The sequence below is a fragment of the Oryctolagus cuniculus genome, chromosome 15 (assembly GCF_964237555.1).
Source record: "Oryctolagus cuniculus chromosome 15, mOryCun1.1, whole genome shotgun sequence".
NCBI lineage: Eukaryota > Metazoa > Chordata > Mammalia > Lagomorpha > Leporidae > Oryctolagus > Oryctolagus cuniculus.
Genome location: NC_091446.1, coordinates 80,744,989 through 80,772,561, shown reverse-complemented (window position 1 = coordinate 80,772,561; position 27,573 = coordinate 80,744,989). Strand labels below are relative to the sequence as shown.

The following is a 27,573-nucleotide window of genomic DNA, read 5'->3' as shown; positions in this document are numbered from 1 at the left end:
CTGCTTTGCTTCGGATCCAGTTTACTGTTAATGCGCCTGGGAAAGCATCAGATGATGGCCCAAGCATTAGGGCCCCTGCCGCCCACATGGGAGACCCGGATGGAATTCCTGGCTCCTAGCTGTGGCCTGGCTTACCTCCAGCTATTGCAGCCATTGAGGGAGTGAACCAGATGATGGAAGATCTCTTTTTCTCCCTGTCTCCCTTACCCTCCGTCATTCTGCCTTTCAAGTTAATCAGTCAACAAATCTTTTAAAAATGTGCTTTCCTTATATAGTGGGCTTCAAAGAGTTTAGGGAAAAAAGAAATCAAATGACAATTTGAATTTCCCATGAACTTTCTGAGGCCCCCCTTGTATAATAATGAAAATACTTCTTATGGAAAAAGCAAAGTCAACCTTTTTCTTTTTTAAAGTTTCTTTTATTTGTTTTTTATTGGAAAAGGAGAGAGAGACCATCCATCTGCTCCCCAAATGCCTGAAATACCCAGGGCTGGATCAGGCTGAAGCCAGGAGCCCAGAATTCCATCCAGGTCTCCCACATTGGTGGCAGGGATTCAAGTACTTGAGCCAACATCTGGCCTCTCTGGGTGTGCATTAGCAGGAAGCTGGGTCAGAAGTGGAGCAAAGACTTGAACCCAGGTCCACTGATACAGGCATATACAGGCATCATGAGCAGTGTCTTAACTACTGTGCACAACGCAACTCAAGCCAGTGTTTATTATCAAGCAGGAACTCCAGACACTAAAAACATTTTTTTTAAAACTCGGCCGGTGCCGCGGCTCACCAGGCTAATCCTCCACCTAGCCGCGCCTGCACACGGGGTTCTAGTCCCGGTCAGAGTGCCGGATTCTTTCCCGGTTGCCCTTCTTCCAGGCCAGCTCTCTGCTGTGGCCTGGGATGGCAGTGGAGGATGGCCCAAGTGCTTGGGCCCTGCACCCCATGGGAGACCAGGATAAGTACCTGGCTCCTGCCTTCGGATCAGCATGGTGTGCCGTCCGCAGCGCGCCAGCTGCAGCGGCCATTGGAGGGTGAACCAACGGCAAAAGGAAGACCTTTCTGTCTCTCTCTCACTATCCACTCTGCCTGTCAAAAACAAACAAACAAACAAACAAACAAAAAAACTCACTCACCTGGCCTTTTCTTAGAAGTCTGGTCTTAGAAAGAAAGTGATTCAGGGGTTGGTGCTGTGACTCAGTAAGTTAATCCACCTGTGGCGCCGGCATCCCATATGGGTACCCGTTCTAGTCCTGGCTGCTCATCTTCCAATCCAGCTCTCTGCTATGGCCTAGGAAAGCAGTAGAAGATGACCCAAGCCCTTGGACCCCTGTACCCGCACTGGAGACCTGGAAGAAGCTCCTAGATCCTGGCTTCCAATCAGTGCAGCTCCAGCCATTGCAGCCATTTGGGGAGTGAACTAGCAAATGGAAGACCTCTCTGTCTCCCCTTCCCACTGCCTGTAATGCTATATCTTAAATAAATAAACAAAAATCTAAAAGAATTGTTAAAAAAAGACTATTTTAAAAGAGAGAGAGAGAAAGTGATTCTTATTGAGGCCAGTGTTGTGGTGCAATGGTTAAAACCATTGTCTGCAGTGCCGGCATCCCATATGGGTTCCGGTTCAAGTCCTGGGTGCTCCACTTCTGATCCAACTCCTTGCTAATAATATTCCTGAGAAAGCAGCAGAGGGTGGTCCAAACACAGAAGATGGTCCAAATGCTTGGGCCCTACACCCACGTGGGAGACCTGGAAGAAGCTCCTGGTTCCTGGCTTTGGATTGGCCCAGCTCCAGCTGTTGTGGCCATTTTAAGAGTGAATCAGTGGATGGAATTTCTCTCTCTCTCTCTTTCTCTGTCTCTCTGTAACTCTGTTTTTCAAATAAATAAATCTAAAAAAGTTATTTTTATTATATTGGGGGTGGGAGGGTACAATGAGGAAGGAAGAACAGGTAGAAACTTCTGGACATTCTTGGGCTATGGGCCCAGTGGCCTCCTGAGGCTCTGCCCCAAGGGTTGCTGGGTTAGGAGGCATTGTACTGGGTGCTCCCTTGATGTCTGAGAAGGACAGTGGCCCGGGGCTGCAGAGGGCCAGCTCACCAGTCAGGAACCTGACCTGAGTCAAGCTGCCAACAGCCGTGTCTCTCCAGAAGATGGGATACGTACCCGGCCCCACTGACCGCCCTTGCCTCCAAGCCCAGGTCCCAGGTCCCAAGAATGTGAACCAAGAAAGGCTGCCATGGGACTCACTGAAGTGGGTCCTTCACTGTAGCTCTGGCCGGGGTTGAAGGAGGAGGTGTTCTGATCGCCAGTGTCCCAGGAGCCCCTACCAGGCCAGTCCTCCGGACCTGCTCCTCTGAACTGTGCGCTGGCCAAGGAGACAGGCCAGCCCTTTCCACTGGCCACAGGCAGCAGGAACATCATGCTAAAGTCCAGGAGGTCACTGAGCTCCTTGTTCAAGCCCATGAGTGCTATTATCTGGGGCTGTTTCATTCTCCAGTGGTTCCAGTCAGTGCAGGGACCAGGGCAGGCTCCTTAGACCTGCAGGGCATTGTTGGGCTCCCAGCTCCTAGAGTGCAGCAGCATGTAGCAGGGCCTCCCGGGACAAAGTGGCAACGCAGCCAAGACCCCAAGAGTCACACGTGGGCAGCAGGGCCCGGGCCTTTTCCCCCATGTGGCCAGCCGGGGTGCTGTGCCAGTGGTGCCCACCACCTTGCATCAAGTCCATCCAGCTCCAACCTGCTAAGCCCGTGGCCACTGACACTGCTTCAGATTCCTGGTGTGGGAGCAGCCCTGAGCCACCTACCCAGGCCAGTCTAGCCTGTGCTTCTATGTGAAAAAGTAAGTAACAAAACCTGTCCCCAATACAATGCCACACTGTACTTCCCCTCAGGTTTTCTACAAGGAGTTAATATCCAGACTACACAATTATCTCAAAAAACCCAGGGCTAAAAAATACAAAACAAAACAAAACAAAAAACCAGAAAAAACAACAACTTTTCATCTAGGCTGAAGAACTTAACATACTCATCTCAAAGGAAGACATGCACATGTCCAATAGTTACATAAAAAAATTCTCCACATCATTAATCAAGAGAAAAATGCAAGTTAAAACCAGAATAAGATTATCATCTCACTCTAGTTAGAGTGACTACCATGGAGAAAACAAAAAATAACAAAGGGTGGCATGGATTTCAAGACAGGTGAAATTTTTAGTGTATTTGTGGGAAGGCAAATTAGCACAACCATTATGGAAAACAGTATGGGAGTCTCTCTAGCAAAAAAGAACTGAGTAAAATCCCGCAGTTCCATTACTGGGTATGTGTTCAAAGGTTATGACTTCAGTGCGTCAAAAGGATATTTCCATTCCATGTTGACGGCAGTGCTACTCACGATAGCTGAAATATGGAATCAGCCTATTACTGTGATTCAGCAACTGGATGTATAAAGTATGATATATCCACAAAAGGCATCAAGCAATGAAATGTCACCTAGGCTAGCACCGCGGCTCACTTGACTAACCCTCCACCTGCGATGCTGGCACCCCAGGTTCTAGTTCCGGTTGAGGCGCCAGATTCTGTCCCAGTTGCTCCTCTTCCAGTCCAGCTCTCTGCTGTGGCCCGGGAAGGCAGTGAAGGATGGCCCCAGGTGCTTGGGCCCTGCACCTGCATGGGAGACCAAGAGAAGCACCTGGCTCCTGGCTTTGGATCGGCACAGTGCCAGCCATAGCGGCCATTTGGGGGGTGAACCAACAGAAGGAAGACCTTTCTCTCTCTCTCATTGTCTAACTGCCTGTCCAAAAAAAAAAAAAAAAAAAAAAAAAAAAAGAAATGCCACCTAGAACATAATTAAATAATTGTGAAGAATGAAGAGCATCAATACTTCCAGATGGCCGCTCCTAAATGATTAAGTATTACAACTTTCTTTTCAAGAACTAGCCCTCTCTAACCTGACTGCCATCCTGTTTCCTCAAGAATATTTTATGTATATTTAGAAGTAGAATAAACTAGGTAATATTGCCTCCACTTTCATATGCAAATGCAATTTAATTAAATTTTTTAAAAAAATTTAGTTAGCATTATCATTAAGTCTTAATGCTAAAATTGAGTAAAATAGGAATGAATATGGCTTACATTGGAAAAATCATTTACTGTGTGATAGAAGCACCAAAACCATTTGTAAATTCAATCTGCCGGAGCTGGAAACAAGGAGTAATGCAGGAGGGCTGTTATCCATCATTTAATAATAGATTCCTAACATGTCATCATCAACCCCTTCTTCGATGGAAATGCAAGTAAGAAAAAATGTTAAAATGGAAATTCTGGGGCCAGTGACATGGCATAATTGGTAGGGCCACCACCTACAGTGCCGCCATCCCATATGGATGCTGGTTTGAGTCCTGGTTGCTCCATTTCTGATCCAGCTCTCTGCTACGGCCTGGGAAAGCAGAAGAGGATGGTCCAAGTCCTTGGGCCCCTACACCCACCTGGGAGACCTGAGGGAAGCTCCTGGCTCCTGATGCAGTTCCAGCTGTTGTGGCCATGTGGAGAGTGAACCAGCAGATGCAAGACTTCTCTCTTTCTCTGAATCTGCCTCTCTTGTAACTCTGCCTTTCAAATAAATTAATAAATACTAAAAACAAAGCCTGGAATTCTTATTCTCCATGATATTCATAGACTTTTTGCCTTACAAAGCCTACTGTTAGAGTTATCCTACTATGCCTATGTGAAATTGAGTGTAAGCCAACCTACTTGAGGATTAAGGCCAACTCTCAACAGACCATACCTTCCATTTTCTAAACCACATAAAAATTTCAACATTAAAATATTTTAAAATATACAATGGCTACCCTTAATTCAAGCAAGCAAACAGTATATACATTACATACCTCTCAATGCATACTAACCTCTGTATCTATGGTTTCAAAGTTATCACAATAGCTTAAATATAATTTTATGACATCAGGGCCATAGCAAAAAAATCTCAAGATGTTTTAATCATTTAAGTAAATATTTATCTTTGCCCTTAATATGCTTTCTCTCTAATGTTTCTACAACAGGTAAATCTTTAAAAGGGACTCTATGCCAATGGTTTTCATTCTATTTCAAATTGTATCCACAGGGTAGAACTCCAAATGAGATATATTTTCTTTCCTAGCAGCGGAGTCTGGAACTGTTCTGTATACAGTAAGCAAACTAAATGTTTGCCAGTAGTGATTGGAAATCTGTGACAGATGTTGCTCCCCCTCTTCATGGAGGAACGACACTAGACCCTGCGCTGTTCTTTTGTCTGCTCGGCCCTTCCTGGGTTTGCTGCTGGTCCTTCCACCTCCGTGGAAGGGCGGCTCCCCCTGCCACTTTCCCCACTTCCGCGGGGGAGCAGCACACCGCCGGCTGGCTCTCTCGGGGGCTGCTCAGGTGTTCTTTCAGGTGTTCCCCTTAGATGTTCCTTCAGATAGATGTTCCTGGTGCATGTTGTCTCTTTCCTCCTTTATAGTCCTCTTCCACCAATCCCAACTCTGCTACCCACACGCCGAGTACGCTGCTCTCCTCCAATCAGGAGCAGGATCAGCTCCTGCAGGTTATTGGTCGAACTGGAGGCAGCTGTGTAGAAGTTGTTTACTCCTCTCCCAGCACCATATTGTGGGAGAGCAGATGCATAGAATAAGTCTTAATTCGAGTAACTTAGTCTAGTCCGAGTTGCTCCCCACAACAGATATCAATGCAGACCAGACAACCCAGAACGAACGAGAATGGTATGGCAAAACTCTTGGTTCTTTTTCAGACAACCTAACTCAGTGCTACAAATGAGGGAAATGAGCCATAGTAGGTCTACCTTACTTAGCTGCAGTAGGAAGAGGCTTCATGACTGTCACCCAAGGTTTACTGCACTTTGTGAGAAAGAAGGAAGCAGTTTCAAAATCAGAGCCATTAATCTACATTTTCTCCAAGTGAAATACCATGTTGATATTTTAGAACCTAACATTATTTAGTTACACAATTCTGACATCAAACACCATGAAGTTTGATTTGAATTTAATGCGTGACTGCATTGCTTAATTGATTCATTTAAGCACATATTCAGGCCTATCATGTAACTACCTTTAGCAGGCAAGAGAGATTCAAAGATAAATCTGACACGTGGTCTTTGCCCAAAATGCTTACTTTGCAGTACACTGAAAAAGCATAGAGGCAAATTCAACACTCTGTGTTAACCGATGCTCTTGAAAATTGTGTTTTTAATTAAGAGTGCTATTTTAAATCTCACGCATGATGTAGCTCACCAACATCCATGCTTAGTTTTATTACTTAGAAGCATGTAGTCTAAACAGGTCTGCTTGTTTTTAAAAAATGATCCTTATCTCCTCCCATACTTCCTTAAAAAAAAACAAAAACAACTTCTCCAAAGGCTTCCTGATATTCATTATGTACAGCAGTATCCCATAAACAAGTCCTGAATGCAACTTGTGCAGCCAAAACAATCCATGGGGGAGCAAATATATCTGACTTCTCCTCAGAAACCACACAAGGAAAAACTGAGTGGAGAAAAATATTTTAAGCATGGAGAGAAAAAACTACCAACATGAAATTTGGTATCCTGAGACTTGTCTTTCTAAAGTGAAGAAGATATAAATGTTTGGCAGGCAAAAATTGTACATTTTGTTGCCAGATGACTATCTTGCAAGAAATGTTAACAGTTTTCTGGAGAGGAAGAAAATCATACAGGTCAGAAACTTGGATCTACATAAAAAGGAAGAACATGAGAGAAGACAAGAAAAATAGCAGTAAAATATAAATTTTATTTTTCTTATTCTTAATTTACTAATAGGATTGCTGAAAATAATGATAGCAACACATTAGATTATATATGATTTTAAGCTATATATGCAATACACACAAAAATGTCATGCATAATATTCATATATATTCATATTTACATATTACATGTGTATATATTTTTCTATCACTGCAAGGAAAATATGCGTGTGGGTTGAAGGAATGAGAGGAGATGGGGAATATTTTGTTATTATGAGGCACTCACAGCATCTAGGAAGCAGAATATTTGAAAATGGACTGAGATTAACTGTAAATGCATGTTGCAAACTCCATGACAACTACTAAACAAATAACATTTAAAATGTTACAAAATGGAGCAGGCATATAGTCCAGTGGTTGGGACACAAGCATCCTGAATATCTGAGTTTAATCCTTGCCTGCGGCTCCTGAATCTGATCTCTCTCTCTTTTTTAAAATGATTTCTTTGAAAAGAGGGGTGGGAGAGACAGAGAGAAAGAGAGAAAGAGAGAGCGAGAGAGACATTCCATCACTGGTTCTTCCATCTGCTGGTGAGGCTGAGGCCGAGGCTGGGCTGCAGAGTCTGAAGGAAAGTATGTCTAATGAGGTGGAACAGACGTAAAGTGAGGGCAATAGGGAGTCCAAGGAGAGGGAGGCCAGGATCGAAGCCTCCAAGGTGGTTGAGTCTGGTGTACTGCCCAGCAGGGAAGGTGAGGCCATGGTGAAGAGTTGGCAGGTGAGGCACAGGTGGAGGACTCAAAGGAGGGTAAGGCTGCAGTGGAGAAACAGGACAAGAAGACTGGTGTGGAGGACTAGGAGGGACGTGAGGCTATTACTGAGGTCCAAAGGAAAGGCTTGGGTTGAGAACCAGATGAAGGCTAGGCTTAGGTGGATGACTATAGAGAGGGTAGAAACTGGACGGAAGACCAGAGAGAAAGCGATCCTTAGGTGGGGGATCACCAGAAGGGTTATCCCAGGGATGAGCCACGAAAGGAAGGTGAGGACAGTGTCAAGAAATAGAAAGAATGCGAGGCTGGCATAGAGAACGAGGAGGGTGGGGGTGGCATTGGTGATGAGAAGGAGGGAGAGGCTGGCACTGAGGATGAGAAGGAAGTTGGAAGTCACAGTGGCATATAAGCAGTGCACAGCCAGGATGGAGGCCCACAAGGAAGATGAAGCTGGTGTACCATAGAAAGTTGGAGTTATGGCAGATTTGGTGGATGAAACCCATGTGAAGGGCTAGAAGAGTGAGGCTATAGTGGAACAACAGAAGGAGAGTAAGATTGGAGTGGCATGGAGGACCAGGAGGAGGGCGAGGCTCGTACCGAGGACCAGGGGAGGGTGAGGCTGGTTTTCAGGGCCAGGAGAGTGAGATCTGGCTGGAGGGTCAGAAGGAAAGTGATTCTACTATGGTAGCCAGAAGGAAGCTGAACCCATTGTGAATTGCAAAGGGTGGGAGGCCAGGATGTAGGCCCAAAAAAGAGGTTGAGGCTGGTGTAGAGTCCCACAGACAGGTTGAGGATATGGTAGAAAACTGTGGGGATGAAACGGATGTGGAAGTCTGGAAGAAGGGTGAAGTTGTGGTGGGGAAACAAGGGAAATACAACGGAGGTGGAAGATGAGGATAAGGTGTGGCTGTTTTTGTGGATCAGAGGTAGAGTGAGGCTGGCCTTGACAAGCGGGTGAGGCTGGTGTGCAGGACCAACCAAGATGATGAGGCTGGTATGAAGGTGGGGAGGAAAGTGAGTCCAATGTGGTGGGCCAGTAGGAATGGGAGGATATACAGAGAGGACAGAGTGGGAGGCAAGTATGTAGGCCCTCAAGTAGGTTGAAGCTAACATAGAGTAGGAGGGATGGTGGTGCAATGGTGGAAACTGGGTGGATGAGGGTCTCGTAGATGACTAGAAGTGTAAGGCTGCAACGGAGAAAACAGAAGCAGAATGAAGGCATACACAGATTACAACATTTTAATGACAGATTAGAGTACGTGATGCAGATGGGAACCAAACCCTGGTTTGAAATCCAAATTCCATACATGACCAAGCACCAGTTTCGATTCAGTTTCCTGCTAATGCACACACATGGAGGCAGTAGATGTTGACTCAATCATCTGGTTCCCTTCCTCCAACGTGGGAGGCTTGGACTGAGTTCCCGGCTCCTAGCTTTGGCCTGGCCCAGCCCCAGCAGTTGCAGGCAGTCGAGCAGTGAAGCAGCAGAGGAAAGGAACTCTGTTGGGATTGCTTTACCGAGCAGGTCTGACCGAAGTGATCTTCCCAAAAGATCTCCAATGTTTTAGAAATGGGCCTGATATGACCTGGCACTATGGCACGGTCAGTTAAGCCGCAGCCCACAATGCCAGCATCCCACGTGAGCACAGGTTCGAGTCCCAATGCTCCACTTCATTCCATCTCCCTGCTAATCTGCCAGTGAAAGCAGTTGATGAGGCCTAAGTGTTTGGGTCCATGCACCGCTTTGGGAGACCCGGATGCAGTTCCAGGCTTCTGCCTTTGGCCTGGCCTAACGCTTTCCATTGTGGCCATTTGGGGAGTGAAATAGCAGATGGAAGATCTCCCTGTCAACTCTGCCTTTCAAATAAACAAATCTTTAATAAGATGGACCTACAAGACCTTGTTCCCCGGGACCAAAAGTTTCATGAGAAGCCAGATTCAGTATTTCCCGATACCGATCAGCAAGTAAGTGGTATGTATGCTGAGGAAGTACTTAGTTCTATTTAATCACCTCCTTTCTGAGGATTTCATTAACAAAGACTTATACTACATCCTTCTAATAATACCAATAAAGAGAAGTTTTGTGCCAGCAGCACAAAATCAGTACTTACACATCCTTGAGCCTCCAGCATTCACTTACGTGAATTTGACTGCTATTGAATTAATTTCTTTGACTGCTTCTAATTTGGGTGGAGTACAGTCTTACTATGAAGCAGCACAGACTATAATTATGTAAAACATAAAGTTATAAAGACTGTGTAGCAGTTGAATAGTTAATTTACAAGAGTGGAAAGGCAGTGAAATAGAGTAAACGACTGAAAACCAAAGCAGCTTTTACGAAAACATCTAACGTATGTTGTCAAGTTTGAATCCTCACATGCTATCTATTCCTACAAACACGTTAACTATTCTGTTTTTAAAAACAAAGTATGAAACATCTGATATACCCAGAGTCCATTCTTTATCTCAACTTCCAAACAAATTCTCGGCTTTCCCAAATCTGTGTCACTTCCATGGGCCTTTTACTCACAACTGGGATTGTTGTCACTTCCCAGAGTTCATGACTGACATGAATAAGAAGCCCCATGACACGAAATTTGGGAAGTAAGAAACTGTCCTTTACAACTGTTTCCATAATGAAAGCAAAGTTTGGTTGCCCCACTGAAGGATCTTATAGAGACCATCACTCTTTTCAGGCTCCTGATTCCATGCACGTCTCCATGAATGGACAACGACAATATAATACTTGGAATGACTCCCGCATCACGAATTGTCTCGAAATTTGAGTTACTAGGTTTTATAAAATACTCATTCTAAATGCTGCGTATCCTCATGAGTAATTTTCCCATCAGCAACACTGAAATGACTGTGAACGTTACTTTCAAAGCCTACACTAAGACCTTGCAGTCACATTTTTCTACCACTTCTTGTGGTAAGTTCCCACATGTGAATCTCTAGAGACAACTGTATCTGAGTAATCTGGTTGTGTTCTATCCAAAGACTGTAATGCTCTTCATTCCACATTGGAAATACTATTCACAAGGCACCCATGGTGACCTGTGTGTACACAATTATCATTTAGATTCCTACCACTCCTCATGAATCTGGCCACCACAATGATTCTGGTCTGCTCATCCTCCTTGATGGTAACTCTCTTTAAAGGCAAAAAAATGTGGGTCAACACGGATACTGGGTGGAACGTATGGGGAGATGGGAGTAAGAACATTCACTGAGAAAGACTGAAAACGACTACAGCATTTAAAAGAACGAGGCAGGAGGAACAGAAATCACACCCTTGGTCTGAAAAACATTCACGACCAGGTGCAGAAAAGTCGATCTTCATCTCCTATAATATTCCCAGCACACCTTAAACATTCTGGAAGTCTACCTTCTTCAGAACTGGAAAACAACAACATCTATCTCCTTTCCATTGTTAAGAATGACTTGCACTTGAATGCTCTTACGAGTTTTTAAAACCTTTCATGGTTCCCTCATAATATGCCAAGAAGAAGGTGGAATACTGATGGTTATGTGAACAGACGATCTACAAGGTAGTACTAGAAAATGAAAACAGTCCTTTGATTTTTATTTCGGTGAGCCTCTTCTGACACTCCATCATTGCAGAAGAATGTAGAGATAACAAGCAAAAAGATAAAAACACACTAACGCTCAACAATCAGAATGCCTTGCTGTCTAAGATCAAGTGAAATGAAGAGAAGGCAGATCTATTAACTACCTGAAATAACCTCAGGACAAACAGAGCTGATGCTTCAGCATAAGATTAGGAAATGGTCCCAAAAGCAATCTCCAAATTCTTCACTTTCACTTATCCAGAAGCCAATCAACGGACCCTGCCTGGCTTCATAAGAACAATAGGTACAGGTTCTAACTTTGAAAGCCTTTACATGGTTTGGCTTCCAAGAAACCAGCATTGATTCAGAAAACTCATTCAACGTTGCATCAGATGGCTAACAGGATGAATCTGGAGTGGTAGCAGAATTCATTGCAAAGAAGTAGAATTTTCTTCAGGCTCACTGAGGAGTACACTTCTAGCATTAAAGAACAGAGATCTAAATATCAGTAAGGACTGATCTGTAATAAATTTATCTAATAGTAAACTTCAAGAAAGTCAGGGATGGGATGATTTTGCAGCATTTTTGCACCGTAATGCATGCACCCAAGGCCAAAGACAAGAAGGATCATCTCCCTACATTCCTAAAACTTAAGACCAACCAATCACTGGTTCATTCCACTTTTAAAGTTATTTAGTGGTCAAAGTGACAAGAAAAACAATATTCCAAATACAATTAATTAGTTTGATTATATTAGCTTCCATGTTCCTTTTACAAAGAGTCTCAAAATGTTCCACCAAAACATGCCTAATGGCAGAATAATCTAACGATGCAATTTGAATGGGCTTATTCATTATTATGGGTGAGAAACTGAACCTGAAATGGCCAAGATGTGTCAAAGAGAACTGGTGTATGGTGAAGTCAGGGCTTGCCCAAGGCAACCTAACCAGACACACCGTTTCACTCTTAATTACCGTTCAACACTATCTGCTCCATATTTTCCATGGCATTCTGTTCAGAAGGTCACTTTGTCAATAACATCGTGAGTTTAACATCCTGTGAGTAGATGAATCCTTTCCTTCCTGGAACATGCATAAATGATCTTAAGGCTTCTAAGGCAGCAAGACAGCTGCCACCTGGGCCTCTCCTAACACTGGCTCTATGGGGATCCAGCTATGGTGTAAGAAATCACTCCTACTGCCCATGTTGTGAGGAAGCAGAAGTGAGCCAAGTGGAGACACCACCTGGAGGAAGAAATGGTTACTTTCTGCCAGCTTTCAACAGCCTCATGATGAAGGAACCATCAGCCCAGCCACCACCAGACTATACACACAAGAACTCCAAGTAAGAACCACCCAGCCATCCCCCAAATACTGGGAAATTAATAAGTACCATTTAAACCACAACGTCTGGGATGACTTGTTACACGAGATCAGAAAATTGGAACAAATTTCTTTCTGCACCTAGGACTGCACTGTTTTTCAATATAGAACCATCTAACTAACTGTGTTTAACGCGAGGCTTGGGGCTAATTTTGTGTTTCAATAAAGCTGACAGATGTTTATGAGCACACACTATGTGCTAGGCACTTCTAACACCCTGCTGAGCAAAACAAAATGTTCTGCCTTCTCAGAGAGCTTATGTTCCAACAAAGATTAAAACAATTAAAAGTACAAGAGTATTTGCTGAAGTTTGTGGAAAATGACATTTACATATTTACTTTGGTGCAATTTTTTTCACATATTGAAATATATTGCATGCTTCTGGTTTCATTCCTGAGCAATTCACCTTTTTGTTAATCAGTTTTGGACTAGGACTTGAGCTTAAACTGAGTCTTTTTCTTAACATGATTCTCTTGGGAGTTGATGTACGGCTGTTGGTGATGACATTTTGATTCAAACTTATATCTTGACTCTCCTGGTTGTTGCCAATCAGGTCATCACTTGGGGCCACTTGCAGGTGCAATTTATTTTTTAAATCCATGCATGTGAACTTCAGAAAGCTCATGGAAAAGCCCCTCATGAAAAACCCTTGCCAACAGACAACATGGAAGGGTTACTCCGTAACACACGGGCATACCTGTTGTCTGCTAATTCTACTTTCTTGCAGGATATAAATTACGGACCTGAGAAACAATCTTCTGATCCCTTGGCTCAATCTTCCTTTTGCACCTTGCATTCTTGAGATCTATTTCCATACTGCTTTCCAAACACCAATTTATCAGCATTCGCTGAGACATTACTAGTGCAAATGTTGTGTGAAAAGGAGATTAATGATCAGTAATACAAAGTAGATTCTGTCTGATACTGGATAAATCTGAGTGGATCTGGAGGTGTGGTTCAGGGGGTTAAGCTGCATTTGGGACACCAGCTTCCCATATGGGACTTAAGGTTTTGAATCCTGGCTCTTTGGCTTCTGATTCAGCTCCCTGCTAATGCACCTGGGAGGGCAGAAGACAACCCCAGTGCCTGGACTCCTGCCATCCATGTGGGAGATCTGGATTGGGTTCTTGGCTCCTAGCTTTGGCCTGGCCATTGTGGTCATCCAGCGAGTGAATCAGTGGATAAAAACCTTGCTCTATTATTCATACACACACACAAACACACACACACACGCACACACGTAATTCAAGAAACCATTCCCGGGGCCCGCGCTGTTTCAAAACTGGTAAAGCCGCCGCCTGCAGTGCTGGCATCCCCCACGGGTGCTGGTTTGAGTCCGGGCTGTCCCACTTCCAATCAAGCTCTATGCTATGACCTGGAAAAGCAGTATAAGATGGCTAAAATCCTTGGGGCCCTGCATCCACACGGGAGACCAGAAGAAACCCTGGATCCCAGCTTTGGACCGGCACAGCTCTGGCCACTGCAGCCCTTTGGGGAATGAACCAGCGTTCTCAATCTCTCTGCCTCTCTGTAATCCTCCCTTTCAAATGAATAAATCTTTTTTTTTTTTAATTTTGTGACAGGCAGAGTAGACAGAGAGAGAGAGAGAGACAGAGAGAAAGGTCTTCCTTTGCCGTTGGTTCACCCTCCAATGGCTGCCGCGGCTGGCGCGCTGTGGCCAGCGCATCGCGCTGATCTGATGGCAGGAGCCAGGTACTTCTCCTGGTCTCCCATGGGGTGTAGGGCCCAAGTACTTTGGGCCATCCTCCACTGCACTCCATGGCCACAGCAGAGAGCTGGCCTGGAAGAGGGGCAACCAGGACGGAATCCGGCGCCCCGACCGGGACTAGAACCCGGTGTGCCAGCGCCACAAGGCGGAGGATTAGCCTAGTGAGCCGCGGCGCCGGCCAAAATGAATAAAATTTTAACAACAACAAGGAAGCCATTCTTCAGGCATGTCCCCACATATAGCTTCAGTCAATGAGTGACAAAAAGTTACAAACACTTATGCAAACACAGAGGCAGGACACATAAAGCTTCGTAAGCAAAAAATGAAACCAAGTACATTAGAAAGTTTACTGTACTTGTAAGAAAAATGCAGATCAAGTAGAAGTCAATATAAAAGCTTTATATTACATATTTATTATATAAAGACTTTGACCAATGGGCAGAGATCTCTGTGCCATCTAAAGATGTGACTATTTTTCAAAACTTTCAGTTTTCACAATTAAATTTCATTTTATCAGAGATAAAAAAGAATATGATAATTGGGAAAAGCCATGAAATTAGATTTAACGAAAGTAGATCTGGGCTTAAATAGGAGACAAATTAAAACCTAAATTACATTTAGGCTTGGGTAACAAAATGACAACTCTGCGTGAGAATCTATGCACTGTGAACAAACTAGCAAAGCTTAAAAATTTACATGCAGGCATGTATAAAACTAGTCCAGATCCAACTAAATGGGACATTTGGAGGGCTAAAATATTAACTAAAGTCATACACACTCTATTTAAAAACCATGTGAAACTTAAATCAATAATCCTAGAGCTTTAAAAAGGGAAATTGCGTGCATGAACACTCGGTAGCCTTTGTCAATTCAGTGTCTCATGATAACAGATTCAGGTACTTGTGTATTCAGCCTTAAACACAAATGCTTTTGATTATCCAAGGGCCAAGAGACAGCAGGAACAGAAACCAGCAGAAAACCTCAGGAGAAGGCAGAAGGTCACAGAGAACCCTACTCCTTTCAACTTACCTCACTCTACATTCCTACTTCCCTAGCCATCCCAAACCAGAATGCATCTCTTCACAATCAACAGGTAGATACTCCCATGAACCCGGAAACTGTCTGCAAACCTGCTCCTCACTTGGGCTAGCACTGAGGCACAGCAGATGAACCGCCGCCTGTGAGGCCAGCATCCCATACGGGCACTGGTTCGAGTCCCAGCTGTTCCACTGCTGATCCAGCCTCCAGCTAATGTGCCCAGCAAGGCAGCAGATGTCTCAATAGTCGAGCTCTCCCACCAACACGGAAGACCTCAATGCAATTCCAGGCTCAAGGTTTTTGCTCTGGCGAGCCCTGGCAATGGCAATCATTTAGGGAGCGAACCAGTGGATGGAAGAACCCCAGGCCCCCGTCACTCTGTCACTATCTGTACTGTGCCTTTATGTCTTTTAAATAAATAAAACCAAAAAACCATTTTTCAAAACCCAACCATTAAGTGCAAAAAATTTTTTTCATCACTTTGCATCCTATCCAAAACACCCCAGAGAAACATATGTTTACTAGTATTAGTCTGCTTTTTGACTATCAGCACCGCCCCCCCCCCCCCAACACACACACCAAACAGACTGCAGAACAGGCCAGAACCTTGCAGAAGCTGCCAAGCGTCAGGTTGTTTCTGACATATTGTCATACAAACATTGAAGTAAAGACTAAACAGAGCAGTGCCTCCTCACACTGGGCACCAAATGCAGGGGAAAGGGTGCAGATCCACAGCAGTCACAATACAAACTCACAGCCAGATCAAACTTAGTCAAAGAAAAGAAACTCCCAGAGTTGGACCAACTGCCAGCGAGCACACAGACTGAACACGTGGCAGACGGCCCAGACCCCAGCAGGAAGGGCCTTTTTAAATCTTAGGTGGGCTAATGGTGGGTGTGGGTGGTAGCAGGTGGAGATGAGCATCTCTATACAGGTTCTTCAAGTTTGGCCTCCTGGCTTCCAAACCTGAGGAGAATGCAGGCGGTGGGGGGTGGAGGGGAGAACAATAGGATGTGAGATGAAACTGGTCTCTTGAAAGAAGGCATGAGTAACCAGGAGTTTTTTTAAAATGGCTAAGACATCTGTCCTTGTTCCATCAATCCTGATTTTGAGTATAGATAAGGAAGCGGGGCGCTGGTTTCTTTCTGGCTACTTCCTGCTGATACGGGGTGTAGACGTGGGGCAGGGTATCTATACGCTGAATCAGATTGATTGGAGAAGGAGAGAGCAAGCAGCCTTGTATTGCTCCTGCGTGACGGCTCGAGATACAGCAGTCACAGCCTCCTGTAAGGGCTTCTGAAACATGTACATGTTGTACATGGTAGGAATAGCAGCTAACGATTACGAGGATAAAAAGACAAACCAGAAACATTGCCCATGGTGGGAACGATGCCAAAATGAGGACAATGGGGGATATAGGAAAGAAAGAGTCCTGTCCAGTTAATGCGAAGACAGGTTTATGCCTGACCACTCCATGTGTAGGGTGTCTAACAAGCAGATTAGAAACACAAGGTGCAAGCCACAGGACACAGTCATTGTTACAGGATCTAAGAAAGGAGGGAGTTTTCCTACTGAGATGCAAATGGAAACTGACAGAAGGGGTTCAGTAATAAGCAGGTGTGTTTTAAGGCATGGCCAAGGAATCTGTGAGGTCCAGACCTGCCTGTCTCTTCACATGTAGCCCTGGATGAGACATAGCAAGGGAGATGGGAACCCCCTTGGGGAAGACACCCCGTTGACTTCCATTACCTTGTTGGCCGGGGAGGAGGGCTGGACTGAATAGGAAGTTAGTATTGAAGAGGTGGCATCTGCCTTGATTGGTGCTGACCCGAGGCTGTCCTCCTGATGGCGGTGGTTACTTTGGGAGCTGGGCAGAGGGAAACGCTTTTTAGCCTGGGGCCAACAGGGTCTGCGGTTCTGACCCAGGAGTCCTTCAACCCCGAGGGCAGTTCCGTTTTCCAGTGGCCTGGCTCTTGTCACAGCCGACAGGGCTCTTCATGACAGCTACTTGCCCAATGCCCTGACCCCTCATTTCCTAAACAGGTGCCATTCAAGGGTGGACTGGCCTGGCTGGGTCTCCTTGATGGCAGATCATGGTGTAAAGTGGCCATTAACTGGCCTGCCACCTAACTTTACATTGCTATTGCTGCCTCACTCACTCCTCTTTCTCCTGGTCTCTGTTAAAGTAGAACCCAGGAGCAGCCTTTAGGAATGGCAGCCAAGGGGGCGCTCAATCCCGTCGCTAATCTTTGGTGGCCTGAGCTAGCAATCTACGGTCACAGGCATGTTACGACAATATTCTTCCTGTGAGGTAAGATGATGCCAATGAGGAGAGCTATGTTCTTCTATGTAAGATCAAAACCTTGAGTCCACCCTATCGAAACTGTCTAATATAAGGTCTGAAGATCAAACTGTACACCTTGATGGGGAGTCCTGCAGAATAGAATCAGTTTCCCATCTTGAAGAGACTAGAGAAATGAGGGAACAAGTCAGATTTCCAGACTGCTTACTGTCAATAACTTAAAATCCCGTGAAAACTTAGCAAACATTTCAGCTGTCAAATAACTTATGAAAACATTTACCGAAAGGTCCAATGCCTTCAACCAATGTTAAAGAGTACATATAGTTGGAAATACTTCTCAAATGTCTAACACAAGTGTAACCCAATTGAAACAGAGAGCTGTTAATAAATTTTCCCATGTGGACATACAATACATGCACACATATGACACAGTACAGGAGAGTGACAGAACAGTTTGTTACTAGCAGAGAGATTTTTGTCTGCCACTAGACAAGGGAGGGGAAAAGATGGAAGGCGACTAGGCATGGAGCATTCTTTGGAACACAGTTGCTCAGGACTCACCCCTGCTCCTCAGTTTTTTTTTTTTTTTTTTTGATAGCTCTGCGAAACATATTATTAGAGATGGCTGGAAAAGAGGTTCTGTCTTTGTGCAAGAGAGAATTTAGATGTGAGAGGAGCAGTGTGAGATGCAGCTCCATTACATTAAGTTTCAGGATTTTCGGGTTCATAGGAGGAGGGAAGCGATGGGTAGAGAAGACTATTTTAATTAGGGCAGAAACGGGGGGACCGTAAAGAGAGCAGGGGCTTAGCTTGTGGGACAGAGGGTGGCATGTGGGAGTGTGGGTGGTGGTGCTGAAGTCAGGCTTCACTGCATCTGAGCAGCAGGCAGAGTCCTTTCTTAAGCTCTTGTTGGGGGAGGTGCTGAGCACCACATGGACCCTGAGAAGGTGGGCACACGTGAGAAAGGCTCCTAGTTGAAGTTTACAGTGCATTGTCTTTGGAGCTTGGCATGTCTCAGGTGCAGAGCTTTCCAGAGCCAATACACATTCTGCTAGCCTTTACACTATCTTTCTACACCCAGGGGGAGGGACTGGCAGAGGAGACTGGAGAGGAGAGGTCAGTAAGAGAGGAAAGAGCAAGTTTTGGCTGCCGGTGACAGGGGTGGGGAAGAGCCAGACAGGGGGAAGGGTGATGACAGGGTCATGGTCCAGAGGCTGCAGCATCCCTGAGAGAACAGTGGAAGGGAAAGTCGAGGGTTCTAGGGGAGATTCCAAGTGTTTCTCTGGTTTTTGGGCTTGGAATGAGAAAAGCTGACCTCAGGGGGGCTTAATGAAGGGGAATCAGGTGGGTTGGCCAGACAGGAATCACCAGATGGACTCTTGGGAGGACCCTGGGGTGGGCAGGGAGGAGGGTCACACTCCCGGGCCAGGATCTCAGAGAGGAGGATATGAGGGAGGGACGGAGAGCTTACAGAGAGTTTGATCTCCCTCAGGAAGAGCAGGATAAAGAGAATTCCGGGGAGAAGAGGCTGGAAGGGTGCTAACTTTCCTTGTTGCCAATGGAGAGGGAAAAGGAGGCACCAGAGAAAGAGGGGGAATGGAGTGAGCAAAGAGTTGTGTTCCTGAAAGGCCAGCTTATCAGGTGTGGGAGAAAGGAGGGGTGGGCAGGCTGACGATTTAAGGGGTGGCTCCAGGCCTTCTTCCTCCATGAGAAATTAGAGTGAGCAACGTTGACCCCAATGGAGGAAAAAGGCTTGGAATAGGGGCTTCTGACCATTTGCCTTTTCTCTGTGTGAAGTTATTAAAATCTTGGAGAATCTTGAGACAAAAAAAAAAAAAAAAAAAAAAAACAACACCAAATTCGTGCTGAGGTGGAATAATCGCTTTGGCTTTGTCTCCCCCTTCAGGCCCAGCTTGTGCAAGTCTGCAGAGGCAGGCCAGAGGGGAGCTGAAATTTGGAACCCATGGATTAAGCAAACTACGGTCTGAGGGAAGAGGTTCTTCTAGCAGGGCTTCCCTGGGAAAAAAATCACCTCAACCGAGCACCTAAGTCCTGAGTCCTCTAACAGGAGGCAGCGATAGAAACCAACTAAACACCCAGGCCCTCCGAGGGGGGATGAACTGGTCACGAGCATCGCCCCAGCATGCCTGAGGTGAGAGTGACCTCTCTTACCCATCTGATGGGCTGAGAACTAGGTCCGATGTGGGCATGTAGCGATGAGATCAGGCAAAGGCTCTGGCTGTGAATTCGCTCCAAATGAGAAGTGCAAGCGGGAGTGAGAAAATGTTCTGGAGAGGCGTCTCTCAGGGCCTTCCAGGTCAGAAGGGAAAAAGGAGATTGTAGGAAAGAGAAGGTTAGGGGTGGGTGGAGACACTAAAAAGGGGAAGGATTTGTCCAGATGAAGGGTGGGGGGGGTCACAGCTCTAACCCAGAGAATACGAGATTGGCAGATTGCGACAAGATGCTGGCCCTTCCTCTATTTCTCACACGGGGCACCAAATATAAGCAAAAGGGTGCAGATCAGAGAAAAGACAGAATACGAACTCACAGCCACACAAAGCTTATCCAAAGAAAACAAATCCGCAGAGATGGGTGACCAACAGCTAGCACACAAGCACAATCGCGCGCACACACACACACACACATAACACACACACACACACACACACACACACAATACACAGCAGAGTGCCCAGACCCCAATAGGCTGGACCTTTTTATATCTTAGGTGCACTAGGGGTGGGGGTGGGGCAGTAAACAGAGGTAACCTTCTCCATACAAGTTTTTCAAGTTTTGGCCCCCTGGCTTCCAAACATGGGGAATAATGCAGGGGGTGGGGTGGAGAACACCACATTGAGAGACTCAATTGGTCCCTTGAGAGAAGGTAAGGGTCACAGAAACCTAAAGTGGCTGAGGCGCCTGTCCTTGTTCCATCACTACGTACCTATGTCAAATATACACACACTGAATGTCTTGCTAACAGCAGGCAGAACCGTCTCTGCTGTCAAGCGTTAGTTCTACTGCTGGGCATTAGATGGCTGGGCCCCAGGGTGTTAACTCGACTACTTAATGTATATGCAAATCACACTACTTGTGGGTCTAGGGAGATGATGGTGAGGAAAACTAAGGTAGGAATTCAAGCCAGGTATACCACATATGCGGAAGTGATCCAACCTCACCCAGCATATGGGAGTGGAACCAGATCTTGCAAAATAGGCATTCCAATATTCCAAGATTGGGTGTCAGTGTCCCAAATAATGACAAATGACTGCTCCTTGACACTGCACATCCAGTTGAGTAAGAGTATATCTAATAATTTATGGCATTAATGACCAAGCATTTAACTAACTGCTTTAAAAGTATTATATATACAGGATGTCAGTCAAATCTGTAACACTCCCAAGAAAACATATACAAAAACGCAGGAGTGTGCCCAGTGTCGTCCAAGTACAGGTACTCAAACTTAAACCTAACTAAAAGATTACATCACATATTAGTTAAGGGTAAAGGTAAGTATTACTATTCCCTGAACACTAAAAGTACTCCTGGTCAGTCCTCTCAGACTGACACTGTCAACATCAACCTTCTGCTGAATCCACTATGTAAATACTAAATACAGGTGTATAAAACAAGTTTTATAAAGTGATCTGGAAAGGTTTTATACAACCCTAGTACTTCATGGCATAAAAATTTCCTCCTGGGGAAAAGTAGCAATTGACTCAATGACCGGATTTGATGTAATTTGATTTTTCCTCCATTCCCTGTATTGTCCAAGTCTTCTATAATGAATGTGCACTTACAAAGAATAAAATTAAAACGAGCTGCACCCTATAGCTCAAGGTCCCATCAATCCCGACCTTGCTTTGCATAAATAGAGTAGAGCAGAAATGAGGCACATGAAACTTTTTTTTATAGGACTACAAGGGAGTGGCTGATCTAGATAGTATACTCCAGCACTGTACTGGCCCAGCAGGTGGCCACTACCAATCCTGGGTGACATGCTGGACACACTACACGTGACTAGTCCAAGCTGAAATGGGCTGTAAATGCAAAATATACATTGGATTTTAAACACTTTGGTCCAAAAAAACTAAAGAAATCTCTTAACAGTTTTCAGCATATCAATTAAATGTTGAAATGATAGTACTTTGGGTATATTAGGCTAAAAAAACACTGAGGTTGATTTCACATCATTGTCAAATGAGGCTACCAGAAATGAACTCACAGTTTACACTAATTCGTATATTCAAACAAAGCCAGCAGCATGGCTGTCACCTGGGATCTTGTTCAAAGGCAGAGTTTTGGGCCCCAGCCCTGGAGTGCTAAGCAGAATATGCATGTTAACAAGACCCTCAGTTGATCAACATACACACTGAATACTGAGATGCACAGTTAAAGAAAACTTGTATTTTCCCTAAGCGTGACAATCTCACTTTTCTTCAATTTACCCAATCATTAAAATGCTACAAGGCTTTTGTGACAATTCTAGACAACAAGAACCTAAGGTGCATAAAAAATGCAAAAGCGTATTTCACTACCTGTTTTGGTGGTTTCTATTCCACAGAAGATAACAAATTGAAAAATAACAATCCAGTTCTACTACGAACGCTTGTTTTTAAAAATGCAAATTTGCGCAAAAACAACTGATGCATCATGGACTTTCAAACCAACCTATTAATGCACCAAGAACATATCATAGTGTCTGTGCAAAACTGCCAGTGTCAATAGAAAAAAAGACTGAAAATCAATTAAAATACCATAGAGTGTCTATGGAGCCACAAGATGTTAGGAAAATCTAAAGGTGTCCACTTAATAATTTCACCAAAATAAGGAACTTAAAGAATACTAAAAAAAATACAAGAAACATTTCAATTTAAAATGTAGGACGAATAGAAAAAAACAGCATATGACAAAAGTAGTGTAAACTTAGTGCACAAGAATACTGTGCTGATACAAACAATGAACTCATTTAGAGGAAGACGCTGTTCTGGTCTCCAAAGTCCTTTCCTGTATGCCACTGCACCTGTTGATTCTACAGAGATGCATTACTCAAAACTAAAGCAAGCAGTTGCTCACGTCCCCATGCCTCTGACTGATTATAATTTAATAAAATTCTGACTGATTATAATTTAATAAAAGGAAATGCGCCCACAGGAAACTGAAAAAGAATTGATTCTCTCTGCTCCACACTCCCACTTAGTTATCTGCCACCCAAGAGAATTTACACAGAGAATCCATACTTATTCACAAGACTATACCAAAAACATCGTTTTGTGTGATTCACCTCCAAAAATGTGAATTTCTGAAGAGCTACTAGTGGAAGTGGGGTACTTAGGCCCTCAAAGTTTTGCTGAATAAACAATAACGAGCCTGTGAGTTCACACAATGAAAGAAAAGCTTTATCTGATTAAATTCAGTGTAGGAAGTGCTGGTTTCCTTTTTTTAAAATGAAATAAAAAATACAGCTAGTTTGAAGAATAGCTTGATGGTAAATCAGATTTTTTAAAATTTTTCAAATGCTGTTTGTATATCCTCTGTGTTTCTCCCCCATTTTTCACTGTCAAGAAGTAAGGTATAGACAAAGGGATCTGTAAGTTACATATAGGCCTTAATACTAAAGGTATACAAATACTAACACACTTTGAAAAAATAACCTCATTTCCAAGAAAATACAGAACAGATCCAACGTGGCTGAATAGGGTATAGCAACAATAATATGTTGCACGTTGCGGCCATCTGGGGAGTGAACCAGGGAAAGGAAGACCTTTCTCTCTGTCTCTCCCTCTCACTGTCTGTAACTCTACCTCTCAAATAAGTAAAATCTTGAAAGAAAATTCATGTGGAATCACAAAAGGCCACAAACAGTTGGAGTGATCTGGAACAAGAAAACCCAACCTGGATGAATCATAATGCTCGATTTCAAAGTATTCTACAAAGTTACAGTAATTAACACAGCTTAGTAATGGCATAAAATCCAACACGTAGCTCAATGGGACAGACGAGAGAGCCCAGAATTTAATCTGCATACAGATAGCCAGCTGACTTCTGACAAAAGTGCTCAGACCACACAGTGGCGTTAAGGATAATATTTTCAAAATGGCGCTGGCAAAACTGAATGCATATACGTAGAAGAACCAAAGTAGATCCATATCTCTCTTCACATACAAAAATCAACTGAAGATACATCAAGGACCCAATTTAAGACCTGACATTATGGACATTATGAGGCTGCTAGAAGAAAACGTGGGGAAACACTCAAAGACGATGGTGTGGGAACAACTTCTTGGATGGGAACCCCCGAAGCACAGGCAGCAAAAGCAAAACTAAGGAAACAGGACTATATCAAACTCAGAAACAAAGCACATGACAATTAGAGTGGAGAGACGTACAGCAGAACGGAAAAAATAGTTGCAGGGGATTAATATCCCAAATACACATGCAACTTAACAAAGTCAACAACAACAAAATCAATCCAGTTCGGAAGTGGAAAAGGACTTCAAGAGACAATTCTCAGAAAGAAGAAATACAAATACAAATGGCAAACAAACATATGAAAAAATGCTCAACATCTCCAGGCTTCAGGGAAACTCAAATCAAAACCACAATGAGGTATCTCCTTACCCCTATTAGAATGGCTGAAATCCAAACAACAGAGGAACAAGTGCTGGCTTGGATGTGGGGAAAGGGGAACACTTAGACACTGCTGGGAGGAATCTCAGGGAATCGAACAGAAAGAAATGTTTGTGTGTATCAGTACTGATGCGAATACAGTTTGTAAAACTTTGTTTTATGCCTTTGTGAAACCGATGGTTAAAAATGTTATCCTACCACAGTTTCAATGATCTACAGCTACTTAAAGATTTACCACAGAGGGATGAAACGCTCATTTCTCCGTTCAATTACTGTTTACACTCGGTGTCTATAGTCTCACTAAACTGGTATAATTTTGTTTTTTACTCGCTAAACTTATCTAGTGAAGTATTCAGCCTTTTTACTGTAATGTAATTTGAAAATTGGCTCAAAATCTAAACCAAAGACAGAAAGAAAAAGAAGAAGGAAACACAGTGGAAAGGAGAAAGGGGGAGGGAGGAAGGCAATATCATGGTGTTCTTACAGCTGTGTCTACAAAACACACTGAGTCTGCTAAACACTAATTAAAAGAAAAAAAGTAAAGACATACAAAGAAAACCGACGCACATCCATTTGTTCCCCACATCACCGCTTACCCATTTGCCAAACAAACTGCAAAAACGCAGTATAGAACTAAGTAAATAAGGTACATTCAATAAGTAAGAATTATTGAAATGTATTAACTATAAACAGGATATGGTAAAAAAAAAGCTACATCACGAAGCTTCACAGAGTACCAAAGTATTTACATAAAATGTGTGTACACATGAGAAAGATGAAGAGTATATGCAGAGAAATAAATATATGAAGGAAATGAAATTAAAACACATTGTAAGTTCTTAATTTCCTTTTAAAACTGTTGCTAAACTGTCATGGTTTTTCGAATTCAGAGAGACAAGGATTTGAAATCTTGGTTACCAAGCCAATTAAGGTCACCTGCATCCCATCCCTGAAGAACCCGGGTTCAGTATCCACCTCCGGCTCCTGACTCTAGCTTCCTGTTAAGGTGGATGGGGAAGGCAGTTGTGATTGCTCAAGAAATCGGGGAGCTGTTTCTGGCTCCTGCGTCTACCTTCCTGTAATGTGGACCTGGAGGGCAGTGGATAGGACTCAGGCATTTGGGTACCCATCACCCTTGCTGGGAACACGGAGTGAGTTCTCCAGTCCTCAACTCAGCCAGGCTCAGGCCCAGCAGTTGTGGGAATTGGGAAGTCAACCAGCAGATGAGAATCCTCTTTATGGCTGTTTCTTGCCGTGTGTGTGTGTGTGCGTGTGTGCGTGTGTGCATGTACACGCATGGGTATGAATATCTGCCTCTGAAATAAATCTTAAGAATACATAGAAACCACCCACTTTGGAAGAATTTTAACTTTAGTTGGTTAAGAGGCAAAGAGATGGAGCTCTCCCATTTACTCCCTTACTCCTTACATGCCTGCAGCAGCTAGGACTGGGTCAGGCTAAAGTTAAGAGCCAGGAACTCAGTCTCCCATGGGGCTGACAAGTACCCAGACACTTGCCATCACCTGCTGTCTCCCCAGGACACACCTCAGCAGGAAAGCTGGAACTGGAAACGATCCAGAGTTCCAATCCAGACGCTGGAACACAGGCCACAGACATCCCAAGCAGAAACTGAACTCCCACATCAAACGTGCGCCCCCAAGCATCTGACAAATGACGCCCACAGGCTGTGAGCCTAAAGCCAGGGCAAGGGGCACTCTCCAAGCTAGAGAAAACCCCCTCGCAACTGCCTGCCTAGCTTCCTTCCCCTTCATTTAGTAGATTACGACTGCTGTGACGTGTCCGGACCCAACCTGTTAATCCGTACTGCCCACCTGATGCCCACGCCACGGCCAACTCAAGCCGCCACCGCGCCCTCTCTCTCTTCTGCTGCCCAACGCAGAGCCACAGCCGCCTGCTTCACTGCCGCCCCAGCGTCACTGAGGCCCCGCCGCCTTCGCCGCGGCTGCCCATCACGTCAGCACCGCCGCCCCTACCTGCTGCTTCCTTCCCGGCCGCCCGACGCTGCTGACCCCGGACTCTGCACCAGAGCCGCCCCGCGGTATCTTTCCGCTCCGCCCCGCCCGCCACCGACCTGCGCCATCCAGAGCACCACGTCCCACGGGACGCCCACACGACAGCAGCCGCTTCCTGGCTTCCTGGTTCACTGCCGCTGCAGCCGTTGCCAGCGAACACTGAGGCTTCCGGCCTAGGAAGTCCCAGGCTTCAGTTAGGCCGAGGCACAGCCGCACTTCCCCGCCCAGGACGTCCGACCCGGAGCCGCCACCGCCGCCTCTATCCCCGCCACGCCTCACCGCCGCCTCTATCCCCGCCACCCCTCACCGCCGCTGCCGCCGCCTCCTTCGCCGCACTTCCCAGGGCTACACTCACACCGTCCCCACCTACCTCTGCTTCCTCGCAGACCTCCGACTTCTCAGACCGCCGCCGCCACTTCCTTCCTCACCGCTGCCGCCGATGAACTTAGCTGCCACGCCCACGACGTCGAACGCGACCCCGACGCTACGCACGCTGGCGCCGACGCTGACGCCGACGCTACGCACGCTGACGCCGACGCCGACGCTGACGCCGACGCCGTACAGGACGCTTTGACGCTGACGCTCACTGACACTGCATCTGTGACAGCGTCTGCGTTGTAACGTCGTGTATGGCGTCGGCGTCAGCGTCGGCGCCAGCGTGCGTAGCGTCGGGGTCGCGTTCGACGTCGTGGGCGTGGCAGCTAAGTTCATCGGCGGCAGCGGTGAGGAAGGAAGTGGCGGCGGCGGTCTGAGATGTCGGAGGTCTGCGAGGAAGCAGAGGTAGGTGGGGACGGTGTGAGTGTAGCCCTGGGAAGTGCGGCGAAGGAGGTGGCGGTGCGGGGTGGCAGGGATAGAGGCGGCAGTCTTTCCGCGCCGCCGCCCGCCACCGACCTGCGCCATCCAGAGTACCATGTCCCACGGGACGCCCACACGACAGCCACTGCTTCCTGGCCTCCTGGTTCACCGCTTCCAGCGAACACTGAGGCTTCCGGCCTAGGAAGTTCCAGGCTTCAGTGAGGCCGAGGCACAGCCGCACTTCCCAACCCAAGATGCCCCGCACGGAGCAGCCACTGCCGCCTCTATCCCTGCCACCCCGCACCGCCGCCTCCTTCGCCGCACTTCCCAGGGCTACACTCACACCGTCCCCACCTACCTCTGCTTCCTCGCAGACCTCCGACTTCTCAGACCGCCGCCGCCACTTCCTTCCTCACCGCTGCCGCCGATGAACTTAGCTGCCACGCCCACGACGTCGAACGCGACCCCGACGCTACGCACGCTGGCGCCGACGCTGACGCCGACGCCATACACGACGTTACAACGCAGACGCTGTCACAGATGCAGTGTCAGTGAGCGTCAGCGTCAAAGCGTCCTGT

The 27,573-nt window shown here is 45.6% G+C and overlaps 1 protein-coding gene across 11 annotated transcripts in view; it reads right to left on the bottom strand.

Annotated features, from left to right (window-relative positions):
- LOC108176026 (guanine nucleotide-binding protein G(olf) subunit alpha-like) overlaps positions 1-27,493 on the bottom strand; it is a 74,905-nt gene extending 47,412 nt beyond the window's left edge. For 3 of the 11 annotated variants that reach the window (XR_011382568.1, XR_011382566.1, XR_011382567.1), the window contains exons 1-4: positions 26,571-26,829; positions 26,000-26,373; positions 4,479-4,598; positions 1,130-3,657 (exon numbers count right to left, since the gene is read on the bottom strand). Coding sequence is in view for 1 of the 11 variants with exons in the window: in XM_051837570.2 (XP_051693530.1) it covers positions 26,260-26,268 (9 nt within the window). In the remaining 10 variants the exon portion in view is untranslated. The other 8 variants (XR_011382565.1, XR_011382572.1, XR_011382569.1 and 5 more) reach the window with 7 other exon arrangements.
- Between the last annotated feature and the right edge of the window lie 80 nt (positions 27,494-27,573).